At 53.5% G+C, this 23,523-nt stretch overlaps 8 protein-coding genes across 8 annotated transcripts; 4 read left to right on the top strand and 4 right to left on the bottom strand.

The window, feature by feature from the left end:
* Positions 1 to 27: 27 nt before the first annotated feature.
* Positions 28 to 2,750, bottom strand: POSPLADRAFT_1129916 (hypothetical protein; the record flags this gene model as incomplete). The annotated part of the gene is made up of 3 exons (XM_024483898.1): positions 28 to 2,547; positions 2,600 to 2,635; positions 2,685 to 2,750. The coding sequence occupies 3 exons, from the start codon at positions 2,748 to 2,750 to the stop codon at positions 28 to 30; spliced, it is 2,622 nt and encodes an 873-aa protein (XP_024344182.1).
* Positions 2,751 to 4,212: 1,462 nt separating this feature from the next.
* On the top strand, positions 4,213 to 5,958 carry POSPLADRAFT_1127607 (hypothetical protein; the record flags this gene model as incomplete). Its single annotated transcript, XM_024483644.1, has 3 exons — positions 4,213 to 4,439; positions 4,491 to 4,922; positions 4,983 to 5,958. The coding sequence occupies 3 exons, from the start codon at positions 4,213 to 4,215 to the stop codon at positions 5,956 to 5,958; spliced, it is 1,635 nt and encodes a 544-aa protein (XP_024344183.1).
* Positions 5,959 to 7,100: 1,142 nt separating this feature from the next.
* Positions 7,101 to 8,729, top strand: POSPLADRAFT_1042614 (hypothetical protein; the record flags this gene model as incomplete). Its single annotated transcript, XM_024478136.1, has 8 exons — positions 7,101 to 7,136; positions 7,157 to 7,231; positions 7,284 to 7,318; positions 7,368 to 7,431; positions 7,649 to 7,826; positions 7,879 to 7,957; positions 8,011 to 8,368; positions 8,424 to 8,729. 8 exons carry the CDS (start codon positions 7,101 to 7,103, stop codon positions 8,727 to 8,729), a joined length of 1,131 nt encoding a protein of 376 aa, XP_024344184.1.
* Positions 8,730 to 9,428: 699 nt separating this feature from the next.
* On the top strand, positions 9,429 to 9,977 carry POSPLADRAFT_1128022 (hypothetical protein; the record flags this gene model as incomplete). The annotated part of the gene is made up of 3 exons (XM_024483692.1): positions 9,429 to 9,489; positions 9,540 to 9,801; positions 9,857 to 9,977. Coding segments are annotated over 3 exons (444 nt in total), but the record flags the coding sequence as incomplete, so codon positions are not given.
* A 157-nt stretch (positions 9,978 to 10,134) lies between these two features.
* Positions 10,135 to 13,030, bottom strand: POSPLADRAFT_1164739 (hypothetical protein; the record flags this gene model as incomplete). The annotated part of the gene is made up of 3 exons (XM_024487843.1): positions 10,135 to 12,436; positions 12,468 to 12,701; positions 12,752 to 13,030. The coding sequence occupies 3 exons, from the start codon at positions 13,028 to 13,030 to the stop codon at positions 10,394 to 10,396; spliced, it is 2,556 nt and encodes an 851-aa protein (XP_024344186.1). The 3' UTR covers positions 10,135 to 10,393.
* A 416-nt stretch (positions 13,031 to 13,446) lies between these two features.
* Positions 13,447 to 14,771, top strand: POSPLADRAFT_1127527 (hypothetical protein; the record flags this gene model as incomplete). The annotated part of the gene is made up of 3 exons (XM_024483638.1): positions 13,447 to 13,509; positions 13,567 to 13,591; positions 13,648 to 14,771. 3 exons carry the CDS (start codon positions 13,447 to 13,449, stop codon positions 14,769 to 14,771), a joined length of 1,212 nt encoding a protein of 403 aa, XP_024344187.1.
* An 886-nt stretch (positions 14,772 to 15,657) lies between these two features.
* On the bottom strand, positions 15,658 to 17,390 carry POSPLADRAFT_1127795 (hypothetical protein; the record flags this gene model as incomplete). Its single annotated transcript, XM_024483666.1, has 3 exons — positions 15,658 to 16,633; positions 16,685 to 17,107; positions 17,167 to 17,390. 3 exons carry the CDS (start codon positions 17,388 to 17,390, stop codon positions 15,658 to 15,660), a joined length of 1,623 nt encoding a protein of 540 aa, XP_024344188.1.
* A 2,868-nt stretch (positions 17,391 to 20,258) lies between these two features.
* POSPLADRAFT_1051532 (hypothetical protein) lies at positions 20,259 to 21,353 on the bottom strand (the record flags this gene model as incomplete). The annotated part of the gene is made up of 2 exons (XM_024480179.1): positions 20,259 to 20,725; positions 20,789 to 21,353. 2 exons carry the CDS (start codon positions 21,351 to 21,353, stop codon positions 20,259 to 20,261), a joined length of 1,032 nt encoding a protein of 343 aa, XP_024344189.1.
* Between the last annotated feature and the right edge of the window lie 2,170 nt (positions 21,354 to 23,523).

Below are 23,523 nucleotides of genomic sequence, written 5' to 3' on the forward strand. Positions count from 1 at the left end.
CCTCGCGGGTGCACTGTATCTCCAGCACTATTCTCCGCCCGGCCGGCGCCACCTTTGCACCAGACCACGCACTTTCCACCTGAGTATCCGCTGCTTCTTAGATGACAATCGCTCCTTGAACGTGTATCCGGTCTTGACGAGTGCCCCAAACGTTTTCATCAGGATGTGCAAGGAAGCGTCGCGGAGAGCAGCCGGGAAAGGGGCGACCTTCGGCCAGAGCTCCATCAGCACATTATGCGCGGTATTCTTCGCTCCCGCCAGGATAAAAGCACGTGTGAGAATGTGAACAGACACAACGTCCGGTTGGATCCCCGCGGCGGTCATCTCGTGGAATATGTGCAAAGCTTGTGTCGGGTTTTTCTGCTTGGCGTATCCAACGATCATCATGGAGTACATATGGACGTTAGGGTTGACGCCCATCTTCGTGGCCGCACGTATGATATCCATTGCAGCAGTCATGTCACCCTGCCGGACGTAACCCTCCACAAGCGCGGAGAAGTGGTACTCGTTCGGATGTAGACCACGGCCGACCATGGCTTCGAAGCCTTGTTTCGCCAGCCCCATGTCGCCTTTGACGACGGCGTCGTGTCGAATCCTGAGTGCGAATGTAGCCCTATCGCTTCTGACTCCGCGGTCTTGCAGTGAGCTCACCAAAGGCTCCATCAAGCGGCGGTAGGAAAGCCAAGGCGTCAGTTCGACACCTCCTGAAGGGTCAAATGATTCTGCAACACCCGAGATCTCCTTCATCGGAGGATCGCCATTTGCCCGGGACACGAAGGATACAACGTCCGTAGGAGCGCGATCTTCTGCCCGAATCACTCGGCGCCGTTCGCGTCGCAGTATAGTGCGCAGGATGACATGCAGATGCCGCAAAGTCGGCGTAATGTGCTCAGAATGAAGCTTTCTCAGTAGCCGCATGATCTCGCGAGGACGAGCGTTCTCGACCTTGTCAAGATGTGAGAGGAAGATCTCAAGCGTGTATTGATCCATGTCCGCATTGTGCAAGCGCATGAGGTGCATGACAACTCGCATGCCATTTAGACCATGACTCGTCAGGATCCCTTGCAGAAGAGCGTTAAAGATGTGAGCCGAGGGCCCGATGCCGGGAGGAATGTGTAGCCCGTCCTTTTCCATCTCGGCGGAGAATCCGATCCGAGCGAAAAGTTGACGGATTTGGGGTGTGTCCTTGCATACATCCGCAACCATGCGTAGAGCGGTGACCGAATGTCCCGTATTGAAGTGCGCTCGAATCAGCGCCGCAGCGGCCCTGCTATCTGGTCGAACACCTGCCTTTCGCATTTGCTCGAAGACCTGACAAGCACGATCGAGATCCCGAGTTTTTGCGAAGTAATTGACGAGCATTGTGTACGTCGCTGTATCCTGAACAGATCCGGGGGGAGGATGGGACCTGCGTTGAATGTCGCCGTCGACTCGGACAATACCTTCCTCGTTGACCTGAGAATCGCTTTGGGCGATGCGTGAGTCGTACATGGTGAGAAAGCGAAAGGCCGCCACCATGTCGTTGCAGTCTAGAGACATCTGAATGAGTCCATTGAGGATGACGGTGGCCTCCTTCTCGTCGGCTTTGGCCAAATGCTCGAGCGCCTTCCTTTGCACGGTGGGATCTGACCCCAGTGATCGATATGAGGAGACGATGAGAGCGTGCGTAGAGACATCTGGAGGAAAGCCAGCCTCTTCCATCAGACCCATGCAGCGCTTCGCGCGGACCAGATCTCGGTTGCGGAGTTGCCCCGAGATCAGTAAGTGGTATGTCCTGCGGTCGGGTTTCACTTTCTCCTCTGCAAAGAGTTCGAGAACACCGCTCAGAGACGCGTAAGCTTGTGTGTGGACCAAGGCTCGCGTACGCCAATTCAGCAGGCGGAGAGTCGTATGTCCAGTGTGACGCTTGCCTAGCTCTACGACGCGACGGACAAGTGGCCACCGTCCCTGCTTTGCGAAGCGATGAGCTAGCCCTTCGTACAAAAGCTGTGCGAACTTGCACCCGAGTTTGTTTGATATAATCAGCACACGAATTGCCCGCATGGGCTCGGATGAATCCGCCATGCGGATTGCCACCTTGCGAGCTTGTACAGGATCGGTCAGGAAGGCCACAACTGGGTCCGAGCTGCGCTTGAGAAGTACAGGACGACCCTTGGACACCAATTTGTCTATGGCAGGGCCCAGAGTGGGGTCGCTGAAGCGGATGCGGGATGGGACAGTTACCGCTTTCTCGTCGGACGCGCTCGGTGGAGGCTCGGGCGACGAGGTCAGAGCGGGAGACGTGTTTTCTGGCTGTGCATCCGGCCCAGTCCCTTCTGTCGGATCGCGAGTGGCAATGGGCTGTGCCCGAGGAGCCAGGGCATGAGACCATTGTAAACCGGCGGATTGATGGAGAGGGTGGCCGAGTATATACGACGGAAAGGTGGTGACAAGGGGTGCTGGGAGGAAGAGTGCTTTGGCGGGTTGCAGATGCCTAAGTGCCCGGCTGGCCCTCCAGAGCATCGACAGCCAGCTTGACGTGTCGGCGGGTGTCCCAATCGCCGTGAGCTGCACCACAAAGATTTCACATGGCGCTCTCGCACAATAGGGAAATGCTCACCTGTGCACAGGCGAATGGTGCTACGGGGCTGAAATGCTGTGAGCGAGCATGAAAAGACGAGGAGGAGAGTGCGCGCGGGGCGGACGGCGGGCGCGTCCAGCGAGCAGGCTGGCAGTTTTTGCTCTGGCCGTGTCTCGACAAGGCTCGTCATGCTCCCGGGGACAGCCGGCCAGTCTCGCGCATCGCCGGTTTAGGCAATGATTCGTGTTCCACACTCGCCGTTTCATCAAGTTCACGCCCAAGTTCACATCCACTCCTCCATTGGCCGATGCTGTTTGACAACATCGCCGTTTCACGTGTCCCAGTGCCACACACTAGTCTTGCTGCCGGGTCAACGTCACCCAGGTTGCGGTGTCTCAGCTGTCATCCGAGTCAGGTCCCCATTTCACCAATGGACGGGTCTTTATGAGGCAGTTGATGTATGTTCTGCAGAGGACAGTCCCACGCATTCGTACACAGTCTAAAGACTTGCGACGCAGACAGAATGTCCATTGGCCGTTGACTTGTTCAATCACGTGGCTGCTCTGCTCTGTCGACACGAATACATGACATTCTCATTGCTTACGTCTGTTGTCCTCATATTCTCCTATATCATTGCTAGGGGCCAAGAGTTTGGCAGCCTTAATGAGGCATGATCGCCCGAGCCGAGTAGGCTACCGTAGACGCACAAGCTAGCTTTGGGAAGGCAAACACCATCATGCTGACTCGATGGTGTGCCTGAGCGCAGGGGCAAACACCGTAACCATTCTTTGTCTTTACGAAATTGATCGGAATGAACACCCCAGTCACAATGCAAGTGAATAAGACATGTACTGCATTTGTCACCCCTCCTGTCAAGAGCGAATTCGTGGCTTTGGTTGCCTATTAAAAAAATGGCTGGTCGAGTACCGACGTGTAGCCAAATCCTTTATGCATGTTAAATTTTAAAGCCCATTCGCGACCGGTGCCTACTTGCCCGCAAGTACCTCGATGGTCTGTATGATACGACAATATGCAAACGGTATAATTAATAATAACTTGTGTGGCAATGTTACGACTCCAGCAAGCGCCCAAATTGTGATCGAGATCTCTGATGGGAAAAGAGATACATGCTGTGCCTTTGCTTGATGCATCGCTCTGACACACCCCTGCACCCACGGCTTACGCAACGTCCTGAAAATTCGGCGTCGGTGTCGGTCGTTCTTGGAAAAAATCCTGCGGCTGCTGTGCTGTTCCAGGCAGGAAGCTCGGGGGTGTACACACACCACTAGCATCGCTATAGGATCAGCCCGACAGCAAATAGTGCTTGAACAACTCTGCCGTTGAGACGACGCGTGCACAGTGCGCAAAGCGTATATACCTTCCGTGACAGTCGACAGGGGAAGTGTCCGTTATAAGCGGTATGTGACGTCACCAGAGTTTCAGATCTTGATAGTTTTCTCTTCACACGAGGTCTGCCGCCGCTTTGTGTTCATGCTTGTATTAGCACAGCGCCGGCGCGGAGGATTTTCTCAGGTATCCACAGCATAGCAACGGTCGCGTCTGTCGATGGCGTTGATCAAATGTATTTCATGAAAGTATAAGTATGCTTGAGTCTGTGCCCATGAAAGACTACCGCCCGACTTCAGTTCAGTATGTCCCACTTCCGCACACACCTCACGGTCCTCGATGAAAGCGCCGCTCTCTACCCCACGGCCAATGCCTTTTACATTCCGCTAGTCGACTCCGAGTCCAGTCTCATACGAGAATGGCAGGCTATCTCTTACCGGCAATTCCAACGAGACGTTGAGCACACCGCGAGGTTCTGGCGAAAGAAGCTTACGGCGGATGGCGTTCAGTCCCGCTCCGTCATCGGCATGTGGTCAGTTTCTTCTTATCGCGCACTCGATAACCTCTCACATGAGCTCCTCAGGCTGGGTGGATCGACATATGTGGACGCCCTCCATATATACGGCATTGCAAGAGCCGGATACGTTCCTCAGCTGATTTCCCTGCGACTGCCGAACATCGATGTCATTTTCGAACTGCTCGCTCAGTCCAAGGGCAAGGCACTCATCTACGATCATTCATTCAGCTCCATCATTCGTAGCGGCTCTGTGCCTACACACGTTGCTGTTGATGCCCGAGAGTCCGAGGTTGCAGACGTAACGCTACCGCCCTCGATACCCGAGGGTGTCCAGGCCGATGACCCGGTCATGATCTTACACACATCTGGGTCTACCTCGGGCCGACCAAAACTTGTGCCGTGTAGTTATTCCTGGTGGAACAACACCATTACAAAAGCCGAGGGAATAATGAAGCGGAAGCAGTACGTCAAGCGGCCGCAGGACGTCACCGTCTGGATGTACGTTCCATTCAACTTTTCAATTAACGTTGTGGAGACTCATATTGGCGACGGTCTCAGGGGCAGCCTGTGTCATATGGGACAATCATTCATGCTTGTCGGAGCGCTCGCAAATGGAAATTGTATGGTCCAATTCACCAAACAGGCCTTTTCCTCCGAGGAGCTGCTGGACATGGTGACTCGCTGCGGTCTTAGCCGGATCACGATCTTCCCAACATACCTCGCCACTCATTTCCGCAATTCTCGCCGCGACCCCAAAGTCCTTGCTGCGCTGCAGGGTCTCGACGAGATCCTGATCTCAGGGTTGTCGATGTCAGTAGAGGATCAGCGCTGGGCGCGTAGCAACGGGATCCGGGTACTTGACTGTTACGCCAGCACGGAAGTCGCCGTTATGATGCTCTCTCGCGGTGAGCAGCTCGAAGACAGGCTTCCGCCTCTGCAACCCATCGAGGGCGTGTCATATTCCTTCCAACCCATCGCGGCGCCTGCTTCCACATCGGAGAGCGGCTACACGAACATGCACTCACGGCTTGTGGAGCTCGTTGTGCTCGCCGACTCTCCCGATTGCCCTGACCGATCCCTTCGTGCCGCCGACGGGCATTTCCACACCGGCGATCTCTTCCTAGAGGTATCACCGCAGCGATACGTGTTCTGCGGTCGCGATGATGATTGGATCAAGACCGAGGTCTCGCTGCGCTGCGACACGCGAGCCATCGAGGACAACGTCTACAAAATTTGCGGTGACCTCATCGGCAATTGCGTTGTTGTCGGCAACGGGCGGCCATCGCCTTCGGTGTTCGTGGAACCTGCCGTGGTGGATATGACGGAGCAGAGGCTCAAGACCGAGATCATGCGTCGGATCCTCCCCTTCCACTCGAGGCGATACATACACGAGCGGGTCGCTTCCGCCGATTTCATCTTCGTGGTGCCGAAAGACACCCTCCCACGCACAGCCACCAAGGGGAATATTCGGCGGCGTGCTGTCGAGCAAACATTCCAAGCCGAGCTTGATCGTGCCTACGCGCAATCACGGTAATTTTAGAATCGTATCATATTGGCTTATAATCCTGTTTATTCAATTAACTATCTGCTCTTATTTGTTTCGCCGTCCTTTTTGTCCTTCTTACTGTATTTCCAGTCCGAGCACCCGAATCTTGCATCTTGATATACTACCATACTACGTTGTATAATAACCTACTCACACAGCCGTGCAGGCGATGTCGAGAGTCTGCTGATGTAGTTAATTAAAGGCAGACGCAATGGGATTACCATTGGATTCTATGATGAATGTACCGAAGACCCGTCAGACACCCGCGAAGCTTTCCCCTGAGATGTGATCGATCTTCGACCACCATCATTGTGATCGGCCAGTTTCTTGCCAGGGCACGTTCACTGGCATGGTCAGCGTGATTGAACCCGTCTACGGCGTATGGAAGGCGAGGAACCGGCGTTGTTGGGATAAAAGTGTTCCGAGCGGTAGCTGCGGAGGCCTTGAACAGCGGATCATAGCATGCAAGAGCAGTAATTTTACTCGAGACTTGCTTGAACATTCGAAGCGATGTTCAAATCAGGTTCACCGTTTGCGCTGACACCGGCACCATGCATTGCGTCTCCGGTTCCGAAAAGACAGACACCAGGGAATATGTCTTGACCCACTGGCTTCACTGTCCGTTCCATTTGCCTGTGCAAGCAGGAAGAGTGTGCTACGTCTACCACATGAAATTTATAGCTGGACCACCACGGACCGCCTGACCACTGCGCGTGTTAAAGATGCCCCTCCTCCAGGCATTGAGGCAACAGCGACAGCTTCTATGTATCTGCTTTCCATGCTCATCGTGGGTAGCACTATATCAAATTGTTTATGTACAGAGCAGCTCGTGACTGCACATGCTCTCGTTGTTGGAACTTGGGATCGTGGCGAGCTCACGGAGGAGCACAGAGCGGATTCGGGTGCCTGTGAGATCTCGATGTCCGATCGAATGTCACGTGCTCCGATCGTCCTGAGGTGAAGACGCGATTCCTGAGTCCGTTCGCACGAACGAGCACTCGCGCCCCGCGCCTTGCGCCTCCTCACTTCCTTGTTTGCCCCTGCCACGACAGCATGTTGCATGCCTGAGGAACACAGCCCGAACGCATTTATTGAGATGGGTCCTCTTTCAACCACGTCCCCTACGCTCCATGAGCGCTCACAATCTCGAGGGAAATCTCTATCACGTATCCTCACATCAAGAAAGAGAGACTATATAATTGGCATCGTCTTGCTCTTGATTGTCGTAGTCCTCTGGACATCCTCAAACTTCTTAACTCAGGTGCGAGACATGTGTACATCAGAGCGTCTCAGTGGGCGAACAAGGATTCCAGGATCTCTTTGAAGACGGATACGAGAAACCATTCCTGTGCGTTCTCATTTGTCAGTAGGAAACTAGCTCTTGAGAACTACCCCAGCGTAACATACCTGAACACAAGTGCATTTGCCTTTTACCTGATACCATATGCCATCAAGAAATCTGTTGCGCGATACCGGGATGAGGCCTCACCGAAGGGCAGGTGTGTTGTCGACTACCTCCTAAATCCCCTCTTGGGGGCGTTGAGCACAGCGCAGACATCAAGAGGGATACGAGCCGCTGTCAACAGGTATAGAAGACACAGGCTCGCAGGAGCCAGTAGTGAGGATTGCCACTTCCACATTCATATCCACCACGTCTTACATCCTCCATATCCTGCAGATTACTGGCGGATCAACCTCTGCTGACGACTCCAACGAACTTCTCCCACTGACCACCAAAGAGACGGCGCAATTGGCTGCTTCTTTCTGTTTCCTTTGGTTTATAGCTAATTGGACCGTCAATGCGTCCCTCGACTACACTAGTGTTGCAAGTGCAACTATTCTCAGCAGTATGAGTGGTCAGTTGTGGCCTATGCTCATTTTACCTCCTCTGTGACACCTCCATGTCAGGTTTCTTCACATTGGCGATCGGACGCGTATTTCGTGTGGAAACTCTAACGCTCGTCAAAATTGGCGCCGTTGCTACTAGGTGTGTTACTACTGCGTTGATTATGCCCACGAGTCGACATTAAATCTACAAAGCTTTATCGGTGTGGTTCTGGTGTCAGCGTCTGATTCGTCCCAAACAAATCCTGGGCCCCCTGCTCCTTCATCTTCGTTGAATCCCGATCGCATCAATTCGATGACCATGTTCGCCTACGTGCATATCTTGGGCGACGCCCTCGCCTTACTATCAGCCTTGTTCTACGCCCTTTATGTAACTCTCTTGAAGGTCCGCATTCGGTCAGAATCACGAATTGACATGCAATTATTCTTCGGGTTTGTGGGGCTGTTCAACATCCTGACGTGTTGGCCCATCGGTATCCTACTCCATATTACCGGTGTCGAGAGATTTGAGATGCCATATACCAGCAAAGCAGTCCTTGCACTCTTGATAAATGTGAGCACATCTTTGTTTGTCTACGCTGTCTCTCATGCGCGACTTGCGCGACTAGATGGGAATCACTCTTTCGAGCGACTACATATATGTGATCGCCATGCTCAAGACTACACCCTTAGTGGTTACGATCGGCCTTAGCCTAACGATGCCGCTAGCCGTACTCGGAGATTTTGTCCTGGGGAAACCTGCGAAGATCCAAGTCATCGTCGGAGCTGCCGTCGTACTATGCAGCTTCATCCTTGTCGGGTTGGAGGACGCGCACAATGCGGAGGAACCCGACCTCCTAACAGGGAGGATTATCGAGGAGGGTCAAGATGAGGGAGGCGTACGTTTGGAAGAGGAGGTTGCAGCGGAGCCCTGAGATGTTTGTTGGAATTGCTATAGGGAGTTTGATTGCTTGGTGGATTTATTTAAGTAAGCATTTGTAGACATCTTGCATGACATCACAATATTCTGTGTGTACGTCCTGGCTCGCTGGATGAAGGGTCTTAATGACTTCTTCGAGCGAAGACTCGCTGTCTTGGTGCTATCGCTTCCATCGTTGTGAACGCAGTAAGAGATTGGTCGCTCTATTCCAGTAGTCATGGCAATACCGTGCAATTCACTATGAAGCACGCGTAGTGCATACATTCAGCTTATGGGTCCACCAGTTCGGAGTTACATGAACGTCATTACAGTCACGTGAAAACGCCCACCATCAATTTGCGATCGTGATTCTCTCCAGCCTTTAGATCGCGGAGTACTAGGCTTACCAATCTGCCATCCTTAGTTTAATAGTGTCCGCATCCATATGGTGAGCGTACATGTAGCCTTATTCATCCTGCGTTATTTACTAATCTGGGCTTGCAAGGTAGCCGAAGGACAAACGCAGACGCATTGGCGGGCATGAGCCGTCTGTCAAGCTGAAACGCCAGTTTGCAGTGCAGGACAATGCTGTTGCACAGGTGGAGTCAAGTGCACATGCTGATTCATCCGTCAGTGTGTTCATGGTGTTCTATCTATTTGTCTGATCTCAAAAGATCAGGGTACGGAGATACTCCAGTCCCTAGAGCCGGAGGAGCCGCGTGTCGTCCTGAAAAAGAAGGAAAAGCAGGCACTCAAACACGAGCTGTTTCTGAAACGTACGTTCTACTGCATGAACATCGCTTTTGTATGCTGAGTGAGCCGTTAGGTCTGGAGTCGTCTCGCTCACCATACTCGAAATCCCACGAGCGACGGCTGAAGCGCAAGGCGAAAGAGCAGGTCGCTGGTGGCATGAGTGACATGCAAGCCGCCATCTCCGCAGTAGATGACGATGCGTTGGCACAAGATGCGCAGTCTTCTGAAGACCCGAGTCATGGTAATGAAACGCGACCAAAGCCGAAAGCTAAACCTGGACAGATTGGTGAGGGGAAGGGCGCACCGTTGAGCAAATCGCAACGAAAGCGCGCGTTGTAAGTAGCGTCGCACTAGCTGGCCGTGTGGGCTTGTTGACATGTCCGCCCACAGACAACTCGAGCGTATGCGTATACCCCTCATCCTGTCGAACCCAGAGTTTGCTTCAAATCCCTTCCAGACAATTCGGACGCACGCTCAGAATACGTTGTTGAAGCATGAGCCCGCGCAATAGGTCTCCTCTTCGCGCTATGACGTCGAGACTTTTGTATCCGTTGAAATGAGCGGCTTAGCCGTTTGAAGTAAACGATATAGCGCAAGTTCAGATTCTAACAAGCCACATATCTTGAATTAATACTACCTCCCGGCACTGTGTGGTTCCGTCCTCGATTGCACTTAGTGCAGATTACATCCAAGAGAAACAATAAGTACATGGGGAGGTATGTGTAATAACTGGTATAACAAAGGAATCGATAAACGAGCATAGTAAATCATGAAAATGCGAAAGCGTCATATGTGTAACCGTTGGCAACGGCAAAAACCAGTCTAACCATCATAGATGCACGCGCATGAAACCATATGAATCCTTACGATCCCCAAGATAATTCATGAGGACGATGCTTTTCAGTGTGAGCCCCGAACCTGACGACGTCAGTCATCGCCATCCTCGCCCTTACTCATACCAGCACTCCATACCGTACTAGCGCTCTCGCCGCTCTTGCGGCTGCTGCGTCTGTCGCCCGTTCTGCGGACGATTTCTGTGTAACCGCCTCCAGCGCCTTTGGCGATCTCAGCGCTCAGCTGGCGTTCATGTGCGTCCAGTGCTGCCAGCGTGTTCTCAGCTTCGGCTTGCTCTAGCGCTTCCTCAGTGAGGTTTGGGGTGCTGGCTCCAGGATGAGGGCTACCCTGTGCGGAAGAGCGCATCGACGATGTGTCAGATACGGTCATTGAGGAATTACGACGGAAGAACGAGAATCGGGATGGCGTCGGCGGTGCGGGGGAATTCGCAGCCCCCATGGTCGCATTGGGCTGCTTGATGACATTAGTGTCGAGCACGCCAAGGCCCATTGAGGCGGGATTTGAAGAGGAGGAGTAGCTCTTCTGCACCACTGGCACGACAGGCTTCTCGATACCCATCAGCTTCATTGTTGCGTTCAACCGCTCTCGCTCCTTTCTGTCTTCCTCGTCCTCTTGCGTCTCTAACTTACGCGCGCCGGTGACAACTGGGTTGGAGCCAACACGAAGCGTCAAAGGCCGCAAGTTGGGACTGGGCTCAGGTTTTTTGTCGCCTCCGCCGAACATCGAAAAGCTCTTCCAGTCAAAGGACAAAGAGCGGCGAGACGCACGAGATGACATAGGAGGCGGAAGAGCGCCAGCAGACGAATTGCGCTGTGCGCTCGGAGGGGTTGGGGAACCGAACGTCGTAAGACGCTCGGGGTTTGGCGACGCTGGGCCATTGGCCATCGCCGATGACGATGAGAATGGGAATATAGCTGATTGTGGACGGCCCTTCTTCTGTGGCTGTTGCGCGGGAGGGCTGGGAGATTTCGGAATGTTACTGAAGGTCGTGAAGTTCGTTGCAGTAGGGGGTGGAGACATTTTGTCGTAGTCGACAGCGAGGACGTGCTCGAAACCCTCTTGGGAAATGATGCGGTCAATGATTTTAGACGCATACAATGAGAGGGCCTTGTTGGCATCCTTGAGGCTTTTGACTTCGTTCCTTAATGCGTCAATGTCGGTGACAGGTGCACTGGAGTCCATCACAGGTTCTGACGCAGAGGACACTTTACGGGCTGTCTCCGAACCAGAAGTTTTCCTACCCTTCCGGTTCTTGTGCGCAGCGCGCTCGTTCTCGAGAGACGTACCCCCCACGAGGATATCCTTGTTCTCAGCGCGCCCGAGCTCGGCAGCAAGATCAAGACCAGGTCCGGTGATAGGTAGGTTGGCGAGCGACTCTCCACGGGGGGCCGGCGATCGCGAGGAGTGGGACGAATGTTTCCGCGCATGACGGCGAGGATTCCTAGAGACATCCTCGGCCTCGCGCGAATCTTGTTCTTGGTCGCCGTCCAACTCAAAGGCAGGGTCGAGCTCGTGCTCATGCTCCTCAGCGAGTTCGTCGACTGGATCAAGCATGCTCCTCCCGGTGTTGCGGCTTCGTAAGCTCTCGGAGTCCCTGCTCTCAACCTCCGCGTCGCCATCGTCGCCTGATTCGCTGACACTTGTCTCGCTCGTTCCAGCACCTGCGCCCATGCGCAGGATATCGAACTGACCGTTCAAGGTCTTCTCTCTAAGAAGAATATTATAAGACTCATTTTCTTCTTGCAACTCGTTGTTGACGCGCTTGAGGTCAACAAGCTGTGTCTGTAATAGAGCCAGCGTCGAGTGGAGAGATGTATACGAGGTGGACAATGTGGAGAGTTCGAGCTTGAGCGCGGTCATCTCGGCAGGCTCTTGCTCGGGATCGCCAACGTCCTGTTTGGGTGCTTCCTGAGGTGGTTGTGAAAGCTCTTCTTCTACTTCAGTCACTGACTCAGACATAGCGACCGATACTACGGAAGGTGACGTGAGAGGTATTGAAGGCTGCTTGCGCGCTTGTGTTAGTGTTTGTATGCGTGATTTCAGATGTTGTTCATTGTCATAAAAGGCCTGCCGTTCAGCTTCGAATGTCGCCGTCTTCTGCTGTGTGAGTAACCGCTTAGTGCACGAGTGTCGAGGAGATACATACTTGCTCATTATATCGTCGATGCATCTCGCGTTTCTCTTTCTCGAGGTCACGCACTTGAGTTCGCAGCTTGTCGATCACCTCGAAACGAGCTGCCATCTCTTCCTCCATGCGAGATTGATCTGCATATAGTTCCGCGAGTCGTGTCTCCGCAGCATTCAATGCCGAGGACAGACTGGAATTATCTGTGGTGAGGCCAGCGATTGTCTGCTCCTTGTCTTGCAGTTGAACCAGCAACTAAATACGCGCCTCAGAAGCCGAAATCTCATGCCCAGATAGTGACATACCTGCTCTTTCTTCTCCGTCTCCTCCTTGAGGGAAGCGGAAAGCGATTCGCGTGTCTCGCGCGGTTCTCCATGTGTCACTGGCGTCGGTGCTACCGCACTCTTGATTGAGCCCCGACGGCCTGCTGGTCCGTTCAAGGATGACGAGACGCGTGGAGATACCGCTGAACGGGCGGTTGCGCCTCTAGCAATTGACGGAGAAGGCGTTGACGCGGTTGGTGGTCCAACGGGTGGTGATCGTCGCGAGGCTGGCGTCGCTCTGGCGGAGGCAGTCGTTGCCATGTCTGAGCACTTCTGGGGATGGGGGAGGACGTGGAGGACGTGGCGGGGGACGTGGCGGGAGAGGGAACGGGACTACTCGCGTCTGAAGGGGAATATGGCGGTGGTCGCTATGGCATGGCAGTCCGTCCGCTGTGCATAGGCACATCACGCGTAGCGCGCAATCACTTGCCCCACGTGGCTCGACGCGTCTCGGCAGCTCGTTCAGGACCGCTCCTTTCTCGTTGACCATCTTGGTCTGCCGTCCCTCCGAGCTGTCTCATTGACCAGGGCCCACAGCTTCTCGTTGCGACCGAGTTTGAACGCCCTTTGCGACTGTCTAAGTGAACTGCTGTATGTGCAACACGCAACGGATCAGAATAGGCGGTGGAACTTGAATCGACCGTGACATCTCGACGCAAAAGCCAAGATTGTTCAACATGGAGGTACCTCCCAGCGCAGAGGCCCTTCTGAGCGACATACCCATAGAGTCTCTGCGCCAAGTAAGCCTTTCTACGTGATGACCCTGCGTGTTCGATGTGACTCTAAACATCTGACAGCTACTTACAACCGTACAACATGACAGTACGTTTGCCGCTACGTTTACTCACTTCCACTACGTGCTGAATATACCAACTCAGCTTCCCCTCCATTGATCACGCATATACCCACCTTGGACACTTACTTTTCGTCCCGCAGACCGCAGACCTCTCTCAGGATTGGTGACGTGATGGAAATTCAAGGTCCCGCCGCAAGTGGAAAATCCCATCTCTTGAGCCACATAATCATTACATGTATCACGCCGACCCAGCATGAATCCCGCGCTATTGGTGGTTGGGACAAAGCTGCCATTGTGATCGATAGCGACCACACCTTCAATTTAGAAAGATTCCATCAGCTCCTTCTCACTCGCCTTCTTCGACTGCTTGGTCATGCGGACCAGTCTGACGCTTGTGGCACGGTACCCGACATGGCTATCGTAGCGGGTATCGCTTCGCGATGTCTTTCGAGACTACATATCTTCCGACCGGATACGGGTATTCAGCTAGCAGCGACCTTGCTACGGCTCCCTCAATATCATGCATCTCTCCCCGAGCTGCAGACGACCGAAATAGGTCTCCTCGCAATTGACTCTGTAGGCGCATTCTACTGGCAAGATCGGTTCAGAATGGAGCGATTGCGGGGCACTCGAGAACCCAGCGGGGTGGGTGCCGACCCCGTAAGCTCCCTCGAGCATGTTCTATGCGCGCTACAAAGTTTCAGGGAATCGCACGGTCCTCTGATAGTCTTGACAAATTGGGGTCTCAACCCTTTGACGAAATCGTCCGTCCACGTCGGAGAAAGTCTATATCCCTTTTACAAGCAACACCTTCACCCTTTCCCCTCACCATTCGAGTCTGCGTACGTGGCTGGAAAGGCCATCGATCGTACAGACCACACCCGAGTCTCTGACTCGCTTGTCAACCCTGCTACGGCACCTCCGGCATCGCAGGGGACTGCTTCTGCTGTCACTGGTCGCAACTTGCGACGTGAACATCGGGTACTGCCTCTGACTCATCACATCACCTTGCGGCCTGCGGCAGTAGCTCCCCTCTCAACAGACTCCACTATAGCGGAAGCGCTGCAAGGCAATATCGCAAGATCGATTATTGTGAAGAAAGGAGAGGTGCAGGGTTTCGTTCGGTCGCCAGGAAGCGCCGCGGTCGGGAAGTTCTCATTTTTCATCACGTCGGAGGAATTACTGGCGCACCATCAACTTGATTGAAGTCTACTTTTGCGTGACAGTCTGCGCGAGACATGGTGCATCAGGTATCCGCCGACTCTCACAACAGTCGCGTCAAGGCTCGGGGACACGGAAAGTCTACCAGCGACATCTCGAGAAGAACAACAGTGGTTGTCATCCGTGTCGACATTCACTCACATGCAACCAGTTGATAGCACTGCAGACTGCCACAATGTCTCCGTGTCGCCGCCTTCACCGCTTATGTCAGTGCATTGGACTAGACATCCTCCTGTAAAATATCCGTGCGATGCGTTAACCGTTCAGACAGTGCTATATCCGCTCAATTTTCCCTTGCAGCCGCCGCAATTGAGTCATTGTGGCGCACACCCACTTGTAAAGCCACCGTTGGGGCAGATATGTCGATGGGTACAGCACGTCACATATGTAACGTTCTGATGGCATTTTGACCGGACGACAGGGCCTCTTCACACGTCGAAGGGCAGTATCGTCTCGATTGCTCATGCAGTCTCAGGAAGGTGTGTCCAGTATTGGTTACGACTCTGGCTAATCTAATTGGTGCACGTCAACAGTTCTTTTCCGATCATCACACTATGCAGAGCTTGACCCCATCACACAAACGGCGCGATGGAACTTGCTGCGATCTTGATCAGGATCTCATCAATCTGGTGCCAGTGGTCAGGGGACGACCTTGTTAAATGCGCAGCAGTAAAGTGACAGCTGGTTGGCAGGTGAAGACGTGAATGTTTATGATTAATAAGAATATGCAGACATCTTGACATGGTGACAATATGCGGTACAGGACTAGGCAGCTGCTACAGAGGGTATGCAAGAATATACAGGGTGGCAAGAAAAGGAGAAAACATATGATCCAAAAGTCCTATGATGCATCGTCCCAGTCGTGCGTTGGTCATGCTTTGCTGGAGACCTTGTACACGCGATCCAGCTCTGTCTTGAAGGCATCCTCGACGGCGCGCCTACGAATGTTGCCCTTGGTTGCAGTTCGGGGAAGGGTATTACGGGCTACAACGATGATGTAGTCGCTGGAAACAATCCGTTCATGGAGGTACCGCCTTGAGTGGAAGTGCCTTGTGCGGCGGATGATATCCTTCCTCAATTTGTCTCCATCGATATCACCCTTTGGCTCCACGAATAGTGCGGGCGAGGGACGCCCGTTCCCGACGACGACGCATTCCGCGACAAGGTCCGCACACGTGGCGCGGACGTTCTCCTCGATTGCCTTGGTGTCGCATCGTAGAGAGTTCTCGCTCTTGATCCAGTCGTCGTCGCGACCGCGAGAGACGTAGCGGCGTGGTGCAGCCTCGACGAACAGATCGCCGGTGTGCAAATGGCCGTCGGTTTGACGCAGCGAGGGATCTGGACAGTCAGGCGATTCGGCGAGGATGACGAGCTCTAGGAGCTGGGAATTGGCGTTGTGGTGAGTGTTCTCCTGGTGCCCAGAACCGGCCGTGATGGGAAGGAAGGCATACTTCGTCCCCTCGAGGGGCTGAAGGAGGGAGGCGTCCTGGCCTCGTCCACCGACTGAGATGAGCATTGGGCCACACTCCGTGTTCCCGAAGAGATTTCGAAGTAGAATGCCATTCTGACGACCCCACTTCTCTTCCTCGACTGGGAGGGGAAGTCCGGCGTACAGCACCTCGTCAAGCCCTTGCAACAAAGCAAGGAGCCTGGGGTTTTCGTGTGAGTTTCGGAGATGTTTAGCAACGGACGTCGCAAACTGCGTCAGGCGGTTGAGACCACAGTCGCTAATCATTCGAATCAGCTCGTCCGACGAAAATGCCAATGTCGTCGGCTGAATGACGCAGGTGCCGTGCTGCAATGCGCCCACGAGCGTTACGGTTTGGCCGATATGACACATGCTACCCCTGGGGGATTATTAGCAACTAGAATGGATCGCAAATCGCAAGCGCACTCACATCCAGACGATAACGTCTTTTCGATCCTCGTGAAAGGGTCTGCTGATGAGATCACCTTTCGCGACAATAGCGTCAAGCCACTTATAGCTACAGTGCACTAGCTTCGGCGATCCCGATGTCGACCCGGACGTATGGAAAATCATGGCCGTATCCTCTTCAGAGAGCGGTTCAGGAATGGGCGGTAATGGCACATTGTCCACAGCCGCTGCACCGAGGTCGACGGTCACAATAGCGGGAACTGGACAGTCGCGTACCACTGACGCAAAAGACGAATCGTAGATCATCGCTTGGCCCCCCGCACGGTGGAGTAACTCGTAAACGACGTCTGGATTCGGCAGACGCAAGGAGAACAATTGCGGGATATAACCAGCCCTCGCTACACCGTAGATGTGCAGGACGTCTGCGTAAGTCATACCGCCCAACCTGCCGAACGCAATATTAGTGACATGCCTCTTTATAGGCGATGAATAAGAGATACTCACCAAAGGCCGACGACAGACCGTGGTGCTATAAAGCACTTCCTCAATTTTGAAGACCACATTCGAGCAGACTGCTCGACGTCGGAGAGGAATTGTTGGTATGTAACTGTGTTCCATTTCCGGAGTCGCTCGTCGGGGCCGACAACGTCAGGGATGTAGAATGCGGGAGCCGATGAGTATGTAGAGGCGCTCCAATACAGGACTGTGAGGTGGGTTTTGAGAGTCATTGTGGTGAGGAAGAAATGCTCAGTTGTCACTAATATGCAGACGAGTTGACTCCACTCCAGTGTCAACCTTTATAGGACGAAAGGGCTATGCCAGGTATACGTCTCATGGGGAGTCATCTCTGAGGACTACATGTCACTGCTTGACTACACGCCGCTCAAGTTTCACATGCGCCCTTCGGTGCCCTGGCTGATGGATACTTGTCAGAAAGTCACAGAGCTGTTCCCGTCTCCCGTCGAGACGACACACAATCAATGCACCAATCGCTCAAAATGGAATCACTTCTTGTTTCTAAATTGACCAACTGCGCGCAAGCGGGCGGGAATTTGGCCCCAACATGAGCTCCGGTCTCGTCAGGCACCACTGTGGGTGCGAATACGACGCCAGATGGTACAGGATGTACGCGTAATGCGTGACTCACGTTTCTCCATGACTTGATTCCTGATATCATTGTACTGCTTGTTTTTGACGGCGCGCTGCGCTTTGGGGACCAAAGGACAAGAGATCCCGCCATAAACACCGCCAAGGTGTGACGAAGAGATCTGGATCAGGCAGCCGCCCATTGCTATGATGGTGCAACGCCAGCACCGACGTGAGTCCCATGTCTAGATCAGTTCTATCAACGGAGATAGGATTCCATGAATGATACGTGTACGGGCCCAATCCCCATCTTTCCCCGCGCTGCCCTCTTCGAAATGGTTCATAACGACGCTGTACTCAGCACGCTCGTGTACTACAGCTCGACTCGGTCATCTACGTCGCAAATGCGAGCGGACATTCATTCCGAATGACTCGGATATGACATGTACCGTACGGGACCGCCTTTCATAGCCGCCGTCCCCTCCTTATTGCCGTGCATAGATGTTATGAGTGTCAGTCAGGATCGCCGGACCACCTCAATCTTTTGATTGCGCGTTTGCCTCTTGAGGAGGTTGCGCGGTCTCATCTCCTGCGGAAATGCTGTCCTGGATGTGCAATCTTTGTGTCCGGGAGAACGTGTTTCAGCTCGGATGACTGCTGGCTCTTTGGGCGCACAGCGCGGGACTCTGTTCTCAGTTGGAAGAGTCTGGAGTTAACCACGTGCGATCAATGACAGGAATCCCATCGGAGCCAGGGACTCAGATCATCCGGGTGCACAGCTTTGCGTCTAAGCTGTTGATGCATGTTTCTGAAGTTAGCAGATATCATCAACACACTTCACTCACCGTACGCCCCAAGGCCGCTGGTCCACGCATAATTTCAGGCGGAGCCTCCGCAGATCCTTAGCTCCATGGATTACCATCCGCGAAATAACTGTGATTCCAGAGATACCAAACACCCTAGAGCCTGGTGGACTGATTTGCTACGCATACGCCGCTACACTTCCGACAAGGATCGGAGCTTGTGAGCGCGCTGTTGAGTGAGGCTCTTCGTGCCGTATAGACACGTTATCTTATCGCACGGGTGCTAGCGACACAGGTCAAGTTCCGTGGTTCAGTCTTTGGTGTCTTGCTGACATGTACGCAACGGGGCCGATGCGAACGCCTGCCCGGTGCCGAACGAACACTAGCACGGGAAAGACATCTTGACAACGAGTTCGACAGCAAGGACTTTGAGTAAACCAGTACGCGGAGTTGCGTTGCCGATGTGGTCGCAAACCGCGACTACTTCTCGGCACGGGAGCAGCATGGCAACATGGCATACTCTCATTGACTCCTGCCATAGAGCACCAGTAGCATAACTCAATTGAGCCGAGAGTGTACCTGCTTTAGGAACTGAGAGCATTTCGCCGTTGGACGTAGTGATGACTGTTGTCAACATCCAGCACTTTCTAGCGCTCGAAAGGAGTATATGAGGAGGCTGTCTAACAATCCAACAGTATCGCAGAAAGATTACAGACGTTGTGCGAGAAGCTGAGCTGGTTGTACCCCTAGCCCCAGATCCCCTTTTTGCTGTGGTGTGCAGGTAAGTATGGTGAGTCTGGGTACAAGACCAAGTGCAAGTTGAACCCACAGAGCGCTCAACCCGATCCCGTGATCCTGTGATCCCGATGATCAAGATACGGTGCAATAGTTCCGCTCAGCACAAGTTCTTGAACTGAGTGCAGCCTGAAGGGTTTTACCCCAGGTGGTATACATCGCAAACCACACCCAAAGCTCTAAGGTGCGATCAATGGTGGGATATATCAACCTGGTGCGTGTTCGTAGAGGCCCCCAGGAAGCAGTGTTTTTTCTGCTCTCTTGCTGGATGCTGAGCTAAAGGAGTCTCTGCTCCTTGAAAGCCTAGCTTGGCTTCCATGGCTGGTTGAGCCAGACTCTCAGTGACATCATAAAAGGTCCTGACAAGAGCCTTGACCGTGATGTTCTATTGAAGGTGCCCTAGACAATCTGGGCTTTGTTGATGTGATTGGCCAACATCATAATCGAACTTGTGAAAAGGTGTGTAGGAAGATTGATGATACAACGGTCTTTACTCCTATATCGATGCCTGACTCGTAGACGACGAGCGAGGGCTTATGGACAGTACGTCGTCCTGAAGATCGAGCGAGGAAGTCGAGAATGACCACTACCCCAAGTGAAGAGGAGCAGAGACTTGAATGAATAACTAGGTCGAACTTAGGGTTCGACCGACTAATGGTACAACTACTTATACAAGTACCATCTACGCACGGACCACTGTATCTGTGTGGTCGTGTTAGTGAAGAAAGAAATGTAGTGGTACGATACCCGATACGAAGTGCGCACGGACCCCATTATGTAAGCTACATAATGTTCAACCTGCGGGTGAGCACTAAGATGGGCACCAGTATGGGTGCTAGTAGTACAAGAAATAGAATGGAAAGATAAATGTTTCATTACCCCCCTGCCAGAGTTGAAGTCCCATTCGACTACTTACTGCTCGCCATCTCCATACAACTCCCAGTCTACGCCATCGTCCTCCTCTTCATCGAACCATTCGTTGCGTGCATTCCTTCCCACATTCTTCCATTCCTCACCAGAGAGGTGCTCCTGACGCGGCCAGGAGCTGTCCCACGTCCATGGAGTAGTGTCGGGTGTCCAGTTGGGGTCGACTTTGCGAAAGACGACGGGTGTATCGGGGCGGGGGCGTGAGGATCCCGCAATGGGACTAGCCTGGGGTTCGGGGTTAGCGCTGCGCGGTGGGGGGATGGGTACCGCCTTCGTCTGCCTCTCTTTTTCCTTCCTCTCCTTCGCCTCGTTGATGATTCCCTCGAGGAACACGTTGTCGATGACCACCCCCACGCGTCGCGCAGGTTCTTCAGGTGGTGCGGATACGTGTCGCTTCATAGGCCTGGTTCCGCACTCCCGCTCCAGGTGTCCAGGGGCTTCTTTCCCGCATCCTGCGCATCGTACGTCCGGACAGTCCCGTACCCAGTGTCGAGACGATCCTCATCACCTGCAACTTCCCTTCGGGGTCCACCCAGGGTTGGGTTGCCAGTCAGCCGGGATAGTAGTGCTCCGCGGTGTTGCTTGGAGGAAAGGGGATGGGATCGGGGGCCGCCTGAAGGCAGACATCGGTAGGGGTGCGGGTAGGGGTAGGTACGCGTTGGGGATGGCGCGCGGGATGAATTTGTTGTGTCGCGCCCGGATGCTGCATGGTAGGAGCGGTTGAAAGCGATGGGCAACTTTCAGATTGTCGAGTCGAATGAGCTTGGTGAGGACGTGGTCGTCCTGTTGACGTAGGAGCTGCTTGTGGTGGTCAATGGCCTCATCGGCTGCCTTGACAGCCTCGTCGTATTCATGGCGAGCGGAGAGATACACTTCTAGTGCAGCGTGGTCAGTGGCATTGGTTGCCTCGGGGTGATGGGTTTTGAGTTTATTGAAGACATCAGTGGGGTTACTGAGAAGTAGCGTTAGCAAAGTGTTGTCGCCGACATGGGTGTGCTTAGGGGTGTAGATCGAAATCCTCTTTCCGCCCTCGGTTGAGGGGGCATTGAACTGATCGAGGAACGGGAGGGTGGAGGACATGTTGGTACGAGTAGGGGTGTAGCGACTGGGTTGAGCTGCTGTCGACTCAGCTCAAGTTCTTCCTCTTCTTATACTCCGTTAGCACTTCGTCCGCAGTCCCTGTCAGGTTTGCTTCGGGTTCCCATGAGTCATCCGCAGTTGAGTAACCCTTCCACCTGACGCGATATTCGCGGCACCGCATCCTCTTGTTCTCTTGGTGTCCGATGATGGCTTCGACTTCGTAGTTATCTTCGCCTTCGATAAGGTCAGGGGGTGGCCTTGTGTAGTTCGGACCATGGATCTCCGTTTCCGAGTAGGGAAATAGAAGCCATTCGTGGAAAACGGGGTGGACTCGCCAGGTGCTAGACAAGTCTAGCTTGTATGCGACCGTTCCGATCTTGTCTAGGACTTTGAACGGCCCTTCTCGCCTCGGGGCTAGTTTCCTGGACGGGTACGGCAGCTTCAAGTTCCGGGAATCTAGCCATACCAGCTGACCTTTACGGAAGGAACCCCCCTTCCTTTTTACTCTCTTGGCCAGGACGTTCTGGGCCATCTCCATTGCCGCATGTGCTTCTTCGCAGATGTTTTGCAAGTCCTTGAGGCGATAAGCTGCTTGGGGCGTGTTTGATCCGGGGTGCACGGTGGGTATTCCACGAGGTTCGTATCCCATCATGAGTTTGAACGGGGACGCCTTCGTCGTGGAGTGCTCGCGGGAGTTGTGAGCAAATTGCGCGGTGTGAAGATGGTCAGCCCACTTATCCGGGTCATTGGCAGTGAAGCAGCGGAGGTAGATCTCCAGCTCTTGGTTCACTCATTCTGTCTCGCCGTCGGTTTGCGGATGGAATGCTGTACTCATGGCTGATTGGACCCCAGTCATTTTGCAAAGTTCTTGGAAGACTTTGGACGCAAATTGCGGTCCTCGGTCGCTGATGATCTTGTCTGGGAGTCCAAACCACTTGTAGACCTCTCGGTACATTGCGTCTGCCGTTCCAAGAGCATCAATTGTTTTGTTGCATGGGATGAAAATTACCCCCTTCGTAAGGTTGTGGTCCACTACGACCAAAATGGAATCAAAGCCGTTGGACGGTGGCAAGTCGGTGATGTAATCGCACGAGAATGTGCTGAAGGGCTTGGCATTTGTGCGGGGTCGAATGGGGGTGATGGGCAGTCGGGCTGGATGCGTGTTAACCTTCATTTGCTGGCAGATGCCACAGCCGTTAACATAGCAAGCAACAAACTGGGCCATGCTCGGCCACCAGTAGTCACGGCGTAAGCCGAGGAGGGTTTTCTGAACACCGGGGTGTCCTGTGAAGGGGAGGTCGTGATAGTGGGAGACGAGACATTTGCGAAGAGACTCATCTGGGGGTATGAAACATTTGTCTTTCCGTTCTATTCCTTGTACTACTAGCGCCCATACTGGTGCCTGTCTTAGCGCTCACCCGCAGGTTGAACATTATGTAGCTTACATAATGGGGTCCGTGTGCACTTCATGCCTGGTATCGTACCACTACATTTCTTCCTTCACTAACACGACCACATAGACACGATGGTCCGTGCGCAGTCGGTACTTGTATAAGTAGTTGTAACATTAGTCGGTCGAACCCTAAGTTCGACCTGGTTATTCATTCAAGTCTCTGCTCCTCTTCGCTTGGGGTAGTGGTCATTCTCGACTTCCTCGCTCGATCTTCAGGACGACGCACTGTCCATAAGTCCTCGCTCGTCGTCTACGAGTCAGGCATCAATATAGGAGTATAGACCGTTGTATCAAAAGGTCGAACTTTCTAAGCTACGTTCCTAGTTTCACCTAGTCGAACAACTCATCCACCATCACGTCGAACAACGCAGTAAACCCGGTTCCCTTGGGACTACCAACCCTCGCAGGATCTCCCCTTCTCCAGTACGACCGAGCAGACCGTTGCTTCGTCACCACCACAAGAAGGACTCCCATCTATCCTCGAGGCGGCTCCTGGGTTCGCGCAGAAGGTTCCAACCCGCAGATCGTCGCCCATCAACAGCTCGTCAGCTATTACCAGAGACACCCTCCCGCTCACCCAGAAGACGTATTCGCCATCCTACGAATCAACGTCGAACCAGCACAAACAACAGAGAACCTACAGTCACCTGTTAACGAACAACTGTTTGAGCTCCCGGACGTTCAGTACGTTCCCATCGAGGCTCCAGAACTACCACC

This window comes from Postia placenta (genome assembly GCF_002117355.1).
Source record: "Postia placenta MAD-698-R-SB12 unplaced genomic scaffold POSPLAscaffold_1, whole genome shotgun sequence".
Classification (NCBI taxonomy): domain Eukaryota; kingdom Fungi; phylum Basidiomycota; class Agaricomycetes; order Polyporales; family Adustoporiaceae; genus Rhodonia; species Rhodonia placenta.